Raw genomic sequence first — 15,772 nt, 5'->3', positions numbered from 1 at the left:
CAGATGGTTCAGGCGTTTCAGTGGGTGGGTGAAATTGCTGGAAGATTAAAGGCAGTGTGGTTTACGGACTGTGCTCAAGTATTTTGTGGGGCATCGCTAGAGGTTCCTGAAAACAAAGGGTTGCCACAATGGACATGTTTCGCTTCTGTTGCTTAGTTAATGTTTAACCGATGTCCCAAAGATTTAGTTCATCATCCTAAGCTCCATTCCAATGTGGACTTAAATGGTGGGGGTTGGCAGCCAAAAAAAAAAAGAATAAAGACATATTCCACGACTTCAAAAAAAAAAAATTAAAAACAGTCAGCCTGCCATAAAGGGTAGTGCCCAAGACCTTTTTGAGTCATAAATTTCTAATTTTTAACTATCTCTGTGGCCTTGAGAACGTTTGTGCCTAAATCTTAGCTCCACTCACCCCTTGGGGATATTAATTAAGTTGGTTCAGAAATGCCATTTGAAGTGAGTATTACCTCTTGTTATAGATGGCTTTGTGAGAGCTTCAAGCTGAAGAATCACACAGCCTTTGGGAGATGTGATGAATTTATAGGGGAAAAATATATTTATACACTCCCTGAAAAAGTTGCTTTGATGAGGGCACGGGAGAAAGAGGTGCCAACACAGCTCGTTTGTCTTTTGCTCTGCAATTCTGCAGGTGCTGGACCATGACGTTTCAAAGGAAGAGCCAGTCACCTTCCACTTTCTGGCCAAATTTTATCCTGAGAATGCCGAGGAGGAGCTGGTTCAGGAAATCACGCAGCATTTATTCTTCTTGCAGGTACGCTAGTCTGTGCTGTCCCCCTAATTATGGGACACCTCACTCAGCCCTGGTTGCAGAGGTGGCCTGGATGAACCCCTTGGAGCTGACCAGAAAAATCTTCACATTGTGAAAATGTTCCATCTCTGGAAAGTTAGTCTTTTTGGTTCTGTAATGGAAAAAGTCTTTAGAATTATATCTGAGTGATGAGAACTGGCGTCAGATGACATTGTAAAGGTGTGATGGTGAAAGGATGGGTACGCCGTGGCTGGTGTGGCTCAGTGGATGGAGTGCCAGCCTGTGAACGAAAAGGTCGCTGTTTCGATCCCCTGTCAGGGCACATGCCTGGGTGGCGGGCCAGGTCCCCAGTTGGGGGCATGCTAGAGGCAACTGACCAATGATTCTTTCTCACACTGATGTTTCTTTCCCTGTCTTTCTCCCTTCCTTTCCCTCTCTCTAAAAATAAATAAAATCTTCTTAAAAAAATAAAAAGGAATGGGTACAAGTAGCCACCTAATCTGAAACCTCTTTGAAGATAGATCCTGTTTTCTTCTCCCTAACTTGAAAGTACTCGAGAGCTGCAAAGGGAGCCTAAAGACAGTCTTAGGAAGAATGGTTCTCCCAAAAGTTCAAAATCTATTCTCATTAGGGTAGGACTTCAGAACCCCGGTGACACCTGGTTGATCCCACGCATGGGGAACTTCAGACAGTGTGCCTTATGCTACTGTTTGTCTCTAATTGTCTCATTTCTCCCTGACTCCCTCATGGATTACAAGCCCCTTAAAGGCAAGGCTCACGGAGTGCACAGTGGGCCTCCCACACGCAATCACTCAACCAAATTGGAGAAATCAGGAGACCCATAATTACAGGTTCAAAAACAGCCAGTCGACCATCTGAGGGCACAGCGAGGGGTGGGTTAGTGTGAGGACGAAAACCTTGTCTGTTTTGCTTGTGTCCTTACTGCTTGATCAGAGCGCTCCCCCGGTTTTCACGGCGATCGGCGCCGGAGCTGCACGTGTGCCCGCAGGTGCCCACTCGCAGTGGTGGAAAGGCTTGCAGCAGGGGTGTTACTTACGCGATTTCCCCCAGGTAGATACATAGTCTGTCACACGGTCCTCCTGTGATTAGTGCGAGCCTCAGATTACTGTGTTCAGGAAATATTCAGTTAAATGTAGTAAAACCCCCCCAAATAATTTTTTCATCCTCTCCCGAGGACATTTTTTCATTGTTTTTTAGAGAGAGGTGAAGGGAGAGAGAGAAACATCGATATGACAGAGAAGCTTCAGTTGGTTGCCTCCCATAGGCACCCGGATGTGGCGGCGGAGGGGGGGGGGGGGGTTGGACCTACAACCTAGGTATATGCCCTGACCAGGAATCAAACCCATAACCTTTTGGTTATGGGACAACGCTTCAACCAACTGAACCACACTGTCAAGGGCCCCCAGATAGTTTTTTTAACCAAAGAAAAGTTTGCAAAAACAAGTGTACACACACACATGCACACGAAGGTCTGTTCAGAAAGTATCCATCCACGTAACATAAAAGATAGAGACATTTATTGAAGAACATACAAGATATAAGAAACATTGTACATAGGACAATGATGCTTCAGTCCTTTTCAAATTAGGGACCTTGGGACCTCACACAGTTCTCCCAATCACCATCAGCTGCCTCGTCATTTTTTTCCTGAATTTCTTTGACAGTCTAAAATCTCTTCCCCTTCAAAGGCAATTTTAGTTTTGGGAAAAGCCAGAAATCGCAGAGCTCCAAATCTGGGCTGTAGCGGGGCTGAGTACCTGGGTGATTTGAAGTTTCACCAAAAAACTCTACATGAGGTGTAATGCATGAGCGGGCGGGTTGTCGTGATGAAGCTGCCAGTCACCAGTTGCCTCCTGAATCATCCCTGTAGTTTCTGCAGAGGAATGTTCAAGATTAATGCAAAATTTGATGTAGGTTCATTGCTCTACTCGCTCAGTCATTTGAATGTGACGGCCACACAGTACACACTCTCACTCAACGGCATCTACTGCCCTCACTGACTAGTACAGTGAATCATCATAATTCACGCAGGAGCATTCCAGTCCACTCTCCTTGGCTGCCAGGTTACATTGATGATGTGTAAACCGTTCTCTTTCTATTAATAATGGACTTTTTTGGGACAGACCATGCACACTCCCCCACCCCCAACATTTCCACTTAAAGGGGAGCCCTTTCAGTTTTTCTATAGTGTGGCATTTTTCCCCTTTGAAAAGAAACCAAGGGATTAGGAAGTCACACTGCTTTGAAGGGAATCACATAACGACCTCCTAGGCCCCAGAACGTCCTAGTGTTATAGGGATGGCTTTCTTGTAAGCTCTTGGAAGCGGTGCCCATCCTTCACGTGACTTTGACTTCATTTTTCCCTCACACTGAAATATTGGAGCATTTTCGTGGCTGAACAAGGCAAAATTTACTACTTTTATGAATCTGGTGACTGTTGACATCTGTGGAAAGAGAGGGGGCTTTCCTGTGGTGTTTATTTTGCTGTCGCCCATTTCGTGTGGCTCTCTCGCCTCTGTGTCTGGAACATCACACACTGCACCATTTTAAGAAGTTAAATGCAGTGAAATATGTTAATTCAACATTATGGCTTAAGAATTATATTTCCTGGACCTCACGTGTACTTAAAAGTTTAATCAATCACACTTTATTGCTTCCTTTTTCCTTGGAGCATGCATATTGAAAGTGATGGTTTTTTTCCGCAGTCATAACTCAGTGGCCTCGCTGACTTTTATCTTGTGTTAAGACTTAAAAGTAGACTCCATTTCCTCTCGTGCTGTGTGTGCTCAGCAGGGGCCCAGGGCTGCAATCACCAGCAGGGCTGCTCCTGACACTTGTCAAGTTCACAGCTCTCTTCTGTCACAGCCCAGATGTTAGTCTCCGTTTTAACCAGGAAGGTTGTTTTTCCTCTTCAGCATTTGATCGTGAACAGAGCAGATACCGGCTTTTTACGCATGGCCATCTTACCAGTAAGTTCTCTGTGGCTGAACTCCCAACCTGTCTGCAGCGATAAAAAGAAATGGCACCCTTTGTCAGAAAATCATTAACAGGCCGGTTTGGCAGCCTGCATTAGAACCCCTGCAGCCATCTGCTGTGAGCAGCCTGCTCGGCCCACGTCCACGCACACAGTGTCATGTCTGCTTTGTTGCCCTTTCAGGTAAAGAAACAGATCTTAGATGAGAAGATCTACTGCCCCCCTGAGGCTTCTGTGCTCCTGGCTTCTTATGCCGTCCAGGCCAAGGTAGGCTCGAAGAAGAAACATTCATTTTTCCCAGGCACTAGTGTATGTCACAGGGGCACTCCAGTTGTCTGTGTCCTGGGATTTTCTGGAGTTCAGAGGGAGTTTCCCCAGCAAGCCAGAGGTCGTGAAACTTGTGAACTGGGGGAACCAAGTGTCGATGTTTCACTTCTGTATAATCTTGTGAGTGCGTGTGTGTGTTTGTGTGTACAAATAAGTGTATATAGCTTGATACATTTTCTTTGTAATCTCCTTGTGCACATAACCAGGAAAAATGAACTTGCGTCTCCAGCTTGAGCCAAACGTGACTTTTAGTTCAGAAAGGCCCAGGTTCTCATTCCAAATTCATCTTCTGAGGACCAGCAGCGCTGTTGTGTGGGGGCCTCACCGTACCCTAGAGAGTGTCCCGCTTCACCCACCCTGATGGGCATGCCACCTGGGTTATGGCCGGGCACTGCAGGCTCTTTGGCCCACGGAGCCCAGCGGAGCTGTCTGGTTAGCAGGAAGGCGTTCCCAGAGACATCACATCCCGGCGAGAGACTGCGAGGTCCCCGTGAGAGTGGCGGGAAAGGAGGCGGATGGTCTTGTGGTTTTGTCCTCCCTGTTTTTATAAGACCAATTACAGGGTCAGCCCGGGGGGCGTGAGGTCCCTCAGGTTTCCACTTCAGTCACATGCCACTTTCTCTTGGTCCCTCTGCTCCCTGCCTGTCCCCGCAGCGTGAGAAATCCCAGAATTAGGACACCTTGATTACTTTTGTGATTTTGGATCACCTTTTATTATAACTTTCCTTCTTAGAGAGAGCTGTCCATAAAGCCATTTCCCTGTAGTGTTATAAAAATTAATATAATTTCAGATCAAAGTCAGGAAATAACTAGCCTGTCATTTGGAAGGGAAAAAAAAAATTCCGTGCATACTAGCCAGACAGAGTACCAGAGTCATGTGATGACTTGGGATCATTTGGTGACAGGTCTAGTATTTGCTGAGCATCCTCTGGCCTGAGGAGGGGGCAGCATTGACCCGGTTACTGTATAGACACTAAAGCAAGTATCTGCCCTCAGTGATGTGCCCAAGGTCTTTCGGGTAATCTTGGGGGAATGCTAAAAGCAGACAGAATCCATGGCTTTGGGATGACATTTTGTGCCTCCCCTACTTCACTGCCCAGCAAAATGAGTAATTGAAAAATACAGAAAGTGGGCCTTGATTCAACTAAAACATATGCTTCCTTTTAGGCTTTGATTAAGAATATTAATAACAGGAAAAATGTGTCCTTTCAATCAGTATTGCCCTGACAGTGATGAAGCAGTCATTGTCGCTCTCATTAAATCCGAGCACTTCCTGGCCCGGAATTGGGTTCCTTTTTAGCACGCTTTCTCCCCAGCTGAGAGGAGACCCGAGCTCTCAAGGACACTACCTCTCCTTGAAGGGCTTCCGGCTCAAAGGCTACATTTTCTTTGCATGGATTTTGGGCCACAAATTCAAAGGCCACCTGTGGGAAAAAAAAAATAAAAAACTTTTCTGGGAACCAGCAGATGTTTGCTTAAACAGACTTCACTGTAGGAAAGCCCTACTAATTTGGGCCCTACTCATTTAGAGATGAAAGTGATTCACAGAGAGCATATGGGGTTCATATGGAGGAGGCTGTTCTGTTTTTTCCGGTGTGAATTTGCAGGATCTCACAAATAAAGCTAATCTATGATTTCTAGTCTGCATTTGAGAAAATAAGGATTATTATATAACGTGCTCTGTTTCCAGGTCTGCTGCTTAATATTAAAAGGAGATTCTTGATTATAATATTAATAAGATCTTACATGCCTGTAATGTTTTACAGTTTTACGAAGTGTTTTAAAATGAGTATTTCATGCAATACTTAGTATATAGCCTTTGCAGTAAGCCAAGGCTTGAAAGTATTATGCCTGTTTTACAAATGAGTAATTTAAGGATCAGAAAGGAGTAATATAATCTGTCTAAAGTCACAGTACTTTAGATTAATTCTTTTTTAAAAAATGGAATTTGCACCCCACTCCTCGATGGACGGGATTTGAAGCAGAACAGAACTAGAGAGTGGAGCCAGGGTAAGAAACCTGGTGTCTCATTGGCTGACTCAGAGCTTTGGTCCTGTGCCTCACTGTCTAGCGCTTGAGGGAGGCCCCTGGGCAGCATGCACCGCCATTGACTAAATCCCAGATTCACCAACGTAGTCATATTGGTCCAAACTTGTCAGTAAATTGTACTGGTTCCTTCCATTATGTTCAGTGTGTTTTCTTCCACAACCTTTCGGAAACAGAAAGGAACTTCAGAAGTATGGAGGGGAAAGCGAATTGAGCTCATTAACACATGGAATGTAATTATCCACAAATGTATTCATTACAGTGTTTTAGCTGTTTGAATGATATAGACACAGTTAATTCCGAAGCATAAAGAAACAATTACCCTCAAAGTATAAATACAAATATTAATCACATGGTTCAGTTAACAAGAGCCACATTTCTTGGTTGGAGTTGGAGTTACGCTTGAATCAAAAGTAGGGGCTGGTTTTCTGGTTCAGTCGGGTGGCAACAGCAAACTATCTTGCAGCGTTGTGGGCCACCTGTTGGGTTTTATGTTGACAGTTCGGTGTTTGGAATGTGTTCTTGTTAAAAATGACTTTGGGAGAGAATGGCATACAGTTTATCATCTTGCAGTACTGGCCTCTGTAGGCTCCTAGTGTTCAGAGGGAGAAAAAAATGGTGGGAGAGGAGACTTACTGTTTCTTAGTGAGTATTCATGGATACAAATTAAGGAGAGAGTGCCAAAAGGCAATGAAGAGGTTAGGTATATGTAAAGTATATGTAGAGTGGCAAGAGAGGAGGCTGGAGATATCTGCAAGGGGCTAGATCATAAAAGGTCTTAACTTTATCCTGTGGGTGATAAAGAGCTAGGGAAGGGTTTATATTTTAGACAGATTTTTGCTGGCTTAGTGAAGGGCATATGGGAGTGAGAGACTAATGTGGAAACAGGGAGACCTGTTAGCAGGCTGTGGTGGTCATGCTGGGGAGAGACTGTGAGGTTCACACCTCAGGTGGTGAGAAGTTGGTTAGGAGGAGGCTGACTTAAAAAAATCCAGAAGGTAAAAATTGATATAATGGTGCTATCTCTGCATATCTTTTCTGCATATCCTTTTACAAAATGATGGGTTTTTTCCCACTTAACATTGATTTTAAGGTGTATCTGTGTTTTATGTATAGACTCAGCTCATTGATTCTAACCACTGTATGGTAACCATTGATGAATAAACCCAGCTTATTTATCCATCCCCCTTCTGAGGAAGAAGTAGGTTTAGTTTCTACTTTTCCCCTATTATGTACAGTGCTGTACTAAAAATCCTTTTATATGATTTTTGGTATAAATGTGCAAAAGCTTTTTCCCCTTAAGGTAGATTTCTAGAAGTAGAATTGAATAAATATCCCTGAATATAAAGAACTGTTAAGTGTATAAGAAAAAAGTAGCAGAAAAATGGGCACAAAGGGTGTGAACAGTAGGCACTTTAGAGAAGAGAAAACAGGAACGATCAGTACGTACAAAAAGATGCTCAGCCCTGGCTGGGTGCTCACCTGGGTAGAGCATCGTCCTGATGCACCAAGGTTGCAGGTTTGATCCCGGTCAGGGCGTGTACAAGAAGCAGCCAATGAGTGCATCAATAAGTGGAACAACAAATTGATCTGTCTCTCTCTCTCTCTGTCTGTCTCTCTCTTTCTCTTTCTGCTCCCTTTCTCTCTCAAATCAATTAAAAAGTATTTCTAAAGAAAAAGATGCTCAATCTCACTAGTAACCAAAAGAAAGAAAAATGAGAGGAACAATAGGTAACATTGCAAACCTGTAAGATTGACAAGGATACCAAATCTATAGAAGCACTGTTTAAGCTATTTACTTTCTGGAAGGGACTGTGAATTGGCATAACCTCTGCACAGTGCTTGGTGAGGAGACAGGCCCCTGAGTCCCCCAAATCCCACTTCTTGGCGGCTCTACGCCATAGGGACTCCTGTACGATGTGCCCTTTCCACTTAAAACTGTCTGAACAGATCGACCCATCTCATTTTCTTAAACTTCTTTTCATAAAAGGAGGGACTCCAGATTGTTTAAATATCTCTTTATTCGTAGACATTTAGATTTGGGTTTTTTCCTAATTTTTTTTTATCACTTAGAAAGATGTAGCAAACAACCTTGAATATGAACTTATGAACAGTATTTCTCTGATAGATTCCAAGAAATGGTGTAACTGGGTTGAAGGATAAGAACATTTAAAATTTAAAAACTGCTAAATGAAAGAAGCCGGACACAAAAGGCTGCGTATTGTGTGATTTCATTTCCGTGAAATGTCCACAGTGGGCAAACCCACAAAGACAGAAAGTGGGTTTTGTGGCAGCTGGGGGGTGGAAGGAGGAGAGCAGGCGTTACCGCGCATGTGTAGGGGGTTACTTTGGGGGGGGTGAGGGAAGTGTTCTGGGATTAGATAGTGCTGATAGTTGCACAACATTCTGAATACACTGGAAACCACTGAATTATATGCCTCAGATGGTGAATTTATGTATGTAAATTTTATCTTAAAAAAAGATATGATCAAATTGCCCTCCAAACCCATCCTAACTTAACTTTTGAGAACAGTGTGAGAGAATGCCTGTTTTTCACATCCTCGTGGATGCTATTAGTCTTTTACATTTTTGCTCATCTGACCGAAAAAATAGATTTTTTTTAAAGCTTTCATTTCCTTGATTACCCCTGGGGCTGAGCGTCTTCTCCCAGATGTACTGGCCAGTGTATTTCTTTCCGCTGTGAGTGAAGAGTTTATGACTTCTTGCTTTTCTGTTCTGTTATCTTCTCGTTGGTTTATAGGAGTTCCACGTCTGATGGGTATTAACCTTTTTTTTTTTTACGTGTCAGACTGTTGATCTGTTTCTGTGTTTTGAGTGACTTTTAGAACATTTTCACCCACCATTTTTGTGCACATGTTCTTCCACATTTTGTCCTTGGAGTTTGATGGATTTTCATTTATGGCTTAAGTCTTTAATCCATCTGTATTTTAGTGACTGACATGTGGTAGGGATCTAATGATTTATGCTATGTACATATTAATTAAATCTCTCGGTTTCGTGAACTCCTGTTCAGAGCATTTGGTGTAATGTTCTATATGTACAGGCAGAAGAAAGTATTTAACGTCCAGAAGGGTATTAAATATCTCTGTTTAACATAAGAACTGACTCCAAGAATCCTGTAAATGGTGACCTCCTTTCTTCAATTTAAACTCAATGGGTTTATATCAGGGCCGGATCCAGGTTTTGCGGGGCCTGAAGTTTATACAACTTAAGGGGTTCTTTTCAAGGCAAGAATGCAACGTACGAGCATAAAATTCGGTGCAGAGACTTGAAACCCCAGCTTCGTTAGCCTCACGGTAAATTCAGTCCTGGGGACAGTATCAGAATGCTTTTGTACATAAAAGGATGAGGAACCACCATTTCCGTCCATGGTGTGGTGGGACTGCCTTTTATATTCACCGACTGCCACAACTTAAGGATTTTCTTGTTCTTTTGTTTTTTAAAGAGACAGTTAAAAGCAGACACACACACCAAGGTGGCTTTCATGTTGTAGGTGGAGTTAGTCCAGCGGCAGGCTCTTTCTGCGGGGTCTTCCCTGCCTCTGCGGGGTCTTTGCTGCCTCTGCACTGCTCAGGTGCAACCTGCCAGGTCCATGGAGCAGCTGGGAGGTCAGTGTGACAATGTGAATCATTACTCTCCAGCCTTTGCAACCTGAAGTTACAACTTTAACTTTGCATGTCTGCTTACTTTTGCATTAGGGCTTGATCAGCACTCTTTGAGGAGCTTGCAAATGCAACTACCAGGGCTTTCTTTAGCATCCTACCCCTTCAAAAATTGGAGGCAGCCAGTGACCAGTGTCATTGTAAGCAATGTGGAGGGTAACGATACTACGTGGCGTTAACTCTGAGCCAGGCACGATGCAAAATGCTTACCCAGATGGTCATACTTCATCCTCAGCAGCCCCTAGGAGGCAGGCACTGTTATGACCCTTGCTTTCCCGATGAGGAAGCTGAGGTTTGGAGGGAGGGTGGCTTACTCCAGGCTCCAGGGGGATATTCTGCAGACCCCGCATCAAAATCCTCTAAGAGCAACGCTGTCATTTGACAAATCAGGAAACACTCAGAGAGGTGACAGAACTGGAGTTTTTACCTGTTAACAGCAGGTGGTATGAGTGCTGTGTGTCAGCCATAGTTTTTTAAACTTTAGGGTACTTATTTTATTTGACAGTGCTAGAAGATAAATACTGTTATTATCCCCATTTGGTAGATGAAAAAGTGGAGACACCACTTCTCTGAGGTCACAGCTAGTAAGTGAAAGAGCTGGGACTGAGCCTTAAGCAGCCTGCCTCCCAAGACAGCACCGTCAAAGCTCAGAGTGACTGACTGACCGCATCCCCAGGCTTCTCAGAGATCTAGGCACGCTTGGCTCCTTCCCGTATTTTTTAAAGTAGAGAAATGCCCAGACGGGGCTACAGAATATGTGCCATATTGAAAATGTTTAAATTTGACAAATTAATTCCGTTGGCACTGAAAAAAACAAGGCAGTGCCCTTCTGCTATTTGTAAGATAATTGTGAGATTCATGAGAAATATTAATCTGTGGGGCTTTTATAGTAGGGCGGTGTGGCAATGAGATACGATTTAAAGTCTCGGACGAACGTGAGTGGATGTCGTTGGGTGAATGGCCTCATTTGAAAAACACACCACGAGTCCGATTTGAGGACCTTTGGGAATGACAGGGTAGGCCGAGTCCTGACCCGATTTAGTGGTATCTAGAGCCCACAGCCTTAGGCCTGAGCTTTCTTTTGTTTTCCCAGTGTTGGTGGCTAAAACGCTAAGTCTTTATGGAAGAGTGTACTAAAATACAGAGTTTTGTGGGTTTGGTCAAAAGAAAAGCCACTGAATGCTGATTGACAAGAGACAGGCTCTGATTTGATACTCTCTCTGTTTTATGGTTAGTTTCTGTTTTAAAATTCCATCATTTTTTACTATTTCCTGGTCAGCCTTCAGTGTCCTAAGAAAGAAAGTGATTATTTTTCTTAAATCAGAAAAATATGTCTCCAAGTTATTCCCCTGGAAGAACACATTAAATGCACAGCCCATTCCTGGCCTTCCCAGTGACTTGCTCCGCCCCTTTAGGAAAGCCTGTCGACCTTTTACTCGTTCCTCTGTCTGTACAACACGAATGACAGTGTTGGCATCACATTTTTCCAAAGCGTTTTGCAGAGCCTTGGATGAAAGGTATTACAAATATTGCCAGCATTATTCCCAGCTCCCACTTAGCAATGGGCTCCAATTACCAGCCACTTAGAAGCATTTGTAGGTGAGGCTCTTAGCACACCTTGCTAATCACAACTTTCACACTTGTGTCTTGTTGTTCCATTCTGAAAGCTAATGTTTTGGTGGGGACTGCTTTCCTTGCGGCTTAGAAAACACAGCTCCCTTTCCATACAAATGTCACATTCTTATTAGCACATCCCCCACAGGGATTCTGCAACTCTGTTTATAGACATAATCACCTTTGTATTTTCATTCAAGGATAACAAACTAGCAAGGTTGAAATCTTGACTTGTCATCAGAATTGAATTGCTCCCTGGAGCTGGAACGGAATTGAGACTGAGGCCAGCCCCTCAGAAATGACAGTTGTCTCTCAAATCTCAATCGCTCACTCTCCCTTTCTTCTCTTTCCAGTACGGGGACTATGACCCCTCTGTTCACAAGCGGGGATTTTTGGCCCAAGAGGAATTGCTTCCAAAAAGGGTAAGAAATCAAATTCCCAATTCGGGAAGACAGAGCACATGTGTGGTCTCTAAGAAAGCTAACTGAAGGGCTTGAATGGATAATGGGAGTACCTGGCAAGAACGTGATTATAAATATTTTGTAATCGATCTCGAATGGAATCTCTGATAAGGATATTAAAAAGCAAAGGTTCAAGGGGTTAGTTTGGGGTTGCCAGGACTAGCACGGCCTACAAAGGGTCCTCCCTTTAAAGGTGAGTGGGCATCAGCAATTCCAGAGGAGTGTGGAGCCGCATGTGTTCACAGCGCAGGGAGCTGAGCTGGTAGCAGCTGCTCGGGCTGGATAGAGGAGATGAGTTAGGAGTGGGCACTGTAGCTTTTAATCCTTGGTGTTGTTCATCTTGTTCATTAGCCAAAGGAGCAGGCACTTCCTCCCTTTTGCTGCTTCTGATTTTATAGCTCCACTCATCCATCATGTGTAATAAAGGCCTGCTGCTCACCTTCCCCTGACTTTACCTGCCCCTTTGATAGCTCCTGTGTGGGCTAGCAAAGGCGGGAACATGCACAGCCTCGCCCAGCTGGCTGGCCCTGACCGAGGTCTTCCCTCAGGGATGTACAGCCCGGGAAAGAGGGGCCCCTGCCAGGCAAGGGGTGCACCGAGGCCTGAGTCATGGTGCAGCTTTCCGAGTTGTGACTCAGATTGAATGGTGCTTGTTTACACACCCACCTCTGTGTGTGACTGTCTCCCTGCATGTGGCTTTTTAAAAATAGCTGTGCTATTTTGTCAAAATGATCCGTAATTATAAAAATGGCAAATAATACCAAAACTTTCTCTGTATATGGGTTTTTAAAAAAAATTTTGCTCTATATTTTGGTAGGTAATAAATCTGTATCAGATGACTCCAGAAATGTGGGAGGAGAGAATTACGGCCTGGTACGCAGAGCACCGAGGCCGAGCCAGGTAAGGCTGCTTCATTTGGGTTTACATTTCTTTATGGGATTTTTCTTTTAAGAACCATAAAACTAGGGCATGCTTGTTGAACAAAGTGCTTTACTGAAGTATATAAAAGAAAAGAGAGAGCTGGGAGTAATGCTGGTGGTGTTCAGTTTCATATGTATCCTTTTTCTGGTGCTTGTAGGTACTTAGTGCCTGTCAGGATGTATTCTCTGGTGATTTCGTTTCACTTTAAGAAGTCCATTGTATAGATATCCCGTAGCTTTTGCATCCGTTTCTCTCCGGATGGCATTTGGAGTAGCTGTAGGCTTTTAACAACCCGTTCTGCGATGCACACCATCTTATGTCGTTACGTAACGGTACGAGTGGTTCGGCCCACGGAGTCTCTAGAAGAATTGCTGAGTCAGAGGATATCAGCATTTTGAGTTTTGACAGGTGCCACCAATTGCCCTCCAAAAAGGTCGTACCCATTTACATGCCCATCAACACCTAGGAGAGTGTCTCCACCCCTCCTTCTCTCTCCAACACTTGTTTTTATCCATCTAATTTTTATAATCTAAAAGGTAAAAAATTGTATCTTAAATCTCAATCAGCATTTCCCTGATCACTTTAGGAATTGATCCTTTTTTCATTCACCTGTAACATATTTTTTCTCTTTTTCAAATTAACGTCCTATAACATACTTTTTTTAACCTTTGAAAAAAGTATAACATGCATACCGAGAAGTGGACACATCGTAAATAATACACTGATGGATGAATTCTCACAAAGTGAAAACGCCGAGTAGCAATAGGCAATAGGGCAGCATGCAGCCCCCCATCGCTCTCCCTCCTTCCCCAGAGGAGCCTCTCTGCTCGGTGCAGACTCCCTGGGTCGGTGGCGCCTGTTATGAATACAGTCAGTCCCTATTTTTTGAATGTCACTTCTTTTACTCAGCATCATATTTTGAGATTTGGGTTTGTGGCATGTAGCAGTAGTTTGTTTGTTTTCCCTTTCATTGCTATGTAGACTTCCACTGTATTAATAAACCACAAATTATGTATCCATTCCACCATGGATGGCCATTTACGTTGTGAAGCTGTCTGCTGTCTTTTGCTATTACCCACGATGTCCAACAATTTTCCGAAGTAATTGTACCAATTTACATCCACGGTGTGCGTCATTTCTAGTCGCTCCACCTGCGTGCCAACACTTGGCATTCTCCCAGGGTGAAGTTTTAAAGTTCATTTGAGAGCATTTTGAGATCGGAGAGTGAGAGAAGAAGGCAAGGTCATAGGGAGACTTGACTTAAAACATTTCAGTACTGGATCCGTCGGGGAGTATTTTTTTTACAAGTCATTGCTGCTTCAGGAGCTTTCTTTAAATTTGACTTAACAACTTACGAGTAGGTGACCTGGCTAGGGTTTTACAGACCACATAGCTCCTGCCCTAACCTCCAGCAACACTCAAAGAAAGAAGATCAGAAAGGCAGCTCCCAGTAACTTGCAGGGAGAGTTGTTTCATTACCAAAACCTTCTAAGTGAAGAAAGAACACAATTAGATAAAGCAACGACTTAAATAAAATGGAACATTCAAATCCATTTGAGGGGAGACAATAACATGCCATGTGATTTTCTTGAATTACGAGACGGGTGTCACTGTTTACCAAGGGCAGAGCGTGGAATTGAAGCCAAGAGACTGCTGTAAGAATCTGTTTTCTTGTTTCTACGGGAATGGGAAATTCTGCTTGACCTCGTTGTATTCAACAGGCTCGGGGTTAGGAAGAGCCTCACTGGTGTGTGCTCTGGCTTGCGTCTTCTGGCAGATTTGAACGCTCAGCTTGGCGGGCACCTGCCCTCCAGTTTTCTTACTCAGCTCCAGTGACAGTGTCTTTCCTTGTCCCCACAGGGACGAAGCTGAAATGGAGTACTTGAAGATAGCTCAGGACCTGGAGATGTACGGCGTGAACTACTTTGCAATCCGGGTGTGTTGAAGCTTGTCCGCGCTCCCAGTGTCGGTATAAACAGACACTGAACCAGGGGCAGACGGCTAAGATGGGCTCTTTCTCATTCAGGGTGGTAGACTCTGTAGCAGTTCAGTGGTGAAGAAGAGAAGAAAAGGGGAGAGGGTCTTATAGCCTCATTTTCTATTTTTGGACTTCAATTAGCTCCTAGGTAATTAAGTGTGAGTTGAGCCTTGGGAGAAGGACGGCGGGGGGCCGGGGCGGGAGGTTGGGGGGTGCTGGTCCTGCACCGAGCAGAGACCTGTTTAAGTGCGGCATTTGATTATATCTGGCTCTGTGAGATCGGGGGCCCCCAGGGAGCACCTGTAAGTACTTTCTTCCTCCAAGGGCACAAGGAGAGTAAAGCTGCTTTTAAACATTCCCGGCCTGTTTGGGTATGGACTCCGGTTCTCTCTAGCAGGCTAATTGGTTTTCTGTTCAGACCACTAATGGTCCGCTGTCCCCTGGGAACCCATTGCCTCTGCGGCAGATAGGCATTCGGGCCTCTCCAGTCTTTCTCCCGAGGGTCCCCTGCTGGATGTAGCAGGGAGGCAGCTCCTTCCAAAGGAATTCCTGTGAATTTGCTAAAGTCTTTCAGTGCTAGCTGCAGACTATAGAGGAGGAGATGTTAAAACAACCATCACAGTGTGGTTTGCTTTCCTTTGGGGGGTCCCTATACATTTTATATTAAATTTGGGTAAATCGGAACACATTTCAAATATTCTAGCATAGCTGTCACCTGATTTGTCTTCTAAACACAGATTCTTAAAAATAAGGCGCACTGACAAACCCTGTCGTGTCGTACAGTACGCAGTGCCTGAAAGGTTTTCCTGGTGAGGCAGAAGGTTTTCTAGTTTTTTAAAAATTTATTTTATTTTTTTAAAATTTTCTAAAGTTGTATTAATTTGTATTTGCTAATCAGGTTTCTTTAGGGTCAGAGTAATTTAGTGCATTTCTGGGTTTTGTCAACAGAATTCCCTTTGCTCCGTATGCCCACCACCC

At 44.0% G+C, this 15,772-nt stretch overlaps 1 protein-coding gene across 4 annotated transcripts in view; it reads left to right on the top strand.

Moving 5' to 3' along the window:
* NF2 (NF2, moesin-ezrin-radixin like (MERLIN) tumor suppressor) overlaps positions 1-15,772 on the top strand; it is a 68,275-nt gene that overhangs the window by 24,888 nt on the left and 27,615 nt on the right. For all 4 annotated transcript variants that reach the window (XM_024566613.4, XM_045200668.3, XM_024566611.3 and 1 more), the window contains exons 3-7: positions 650-772; positions 3,948-4,031; positions 11,788-11,856; positions 12,713-12,795; positions 14,677-14,752. In XM_024566613.4, coding sequence (XP_024422381.1) covers positions 650-772; positions 3,948-4,031; positions 11,788-11,856; positions 12,713-12,795; positions 14,677-14,752 — 435 coding nt within the window. The remainder of the gene's footprint in view (positions 1-649; positions 773-3,947; positions 4,032-11,787; positions 11,857-12,712; positions 12,796-14,676; positions 14,753-15,772) is intronic.

The sequence above is a fragment of the Desmodus rotundus genome, chromosome 7, assembly GCF_022682495.2.
Source record: "Desmodus rotundus isolate HL8 chromosome 7, HLdesRot8A.1, whole genome shotgun sequence".
Classification (NCBI taxonomy): domain Eukaryota; kingdom Metazoa; phylum Chordata; class Mammalia; order Chiroptera; family Phyllostomidae; genus Desmodus; species Desmodus rotundus.
The sequence above is the reverse complement of the archived record's forward strand: the minus strand, read 5'-3'. Positions and strand labels throughout refer to the sequence as shown.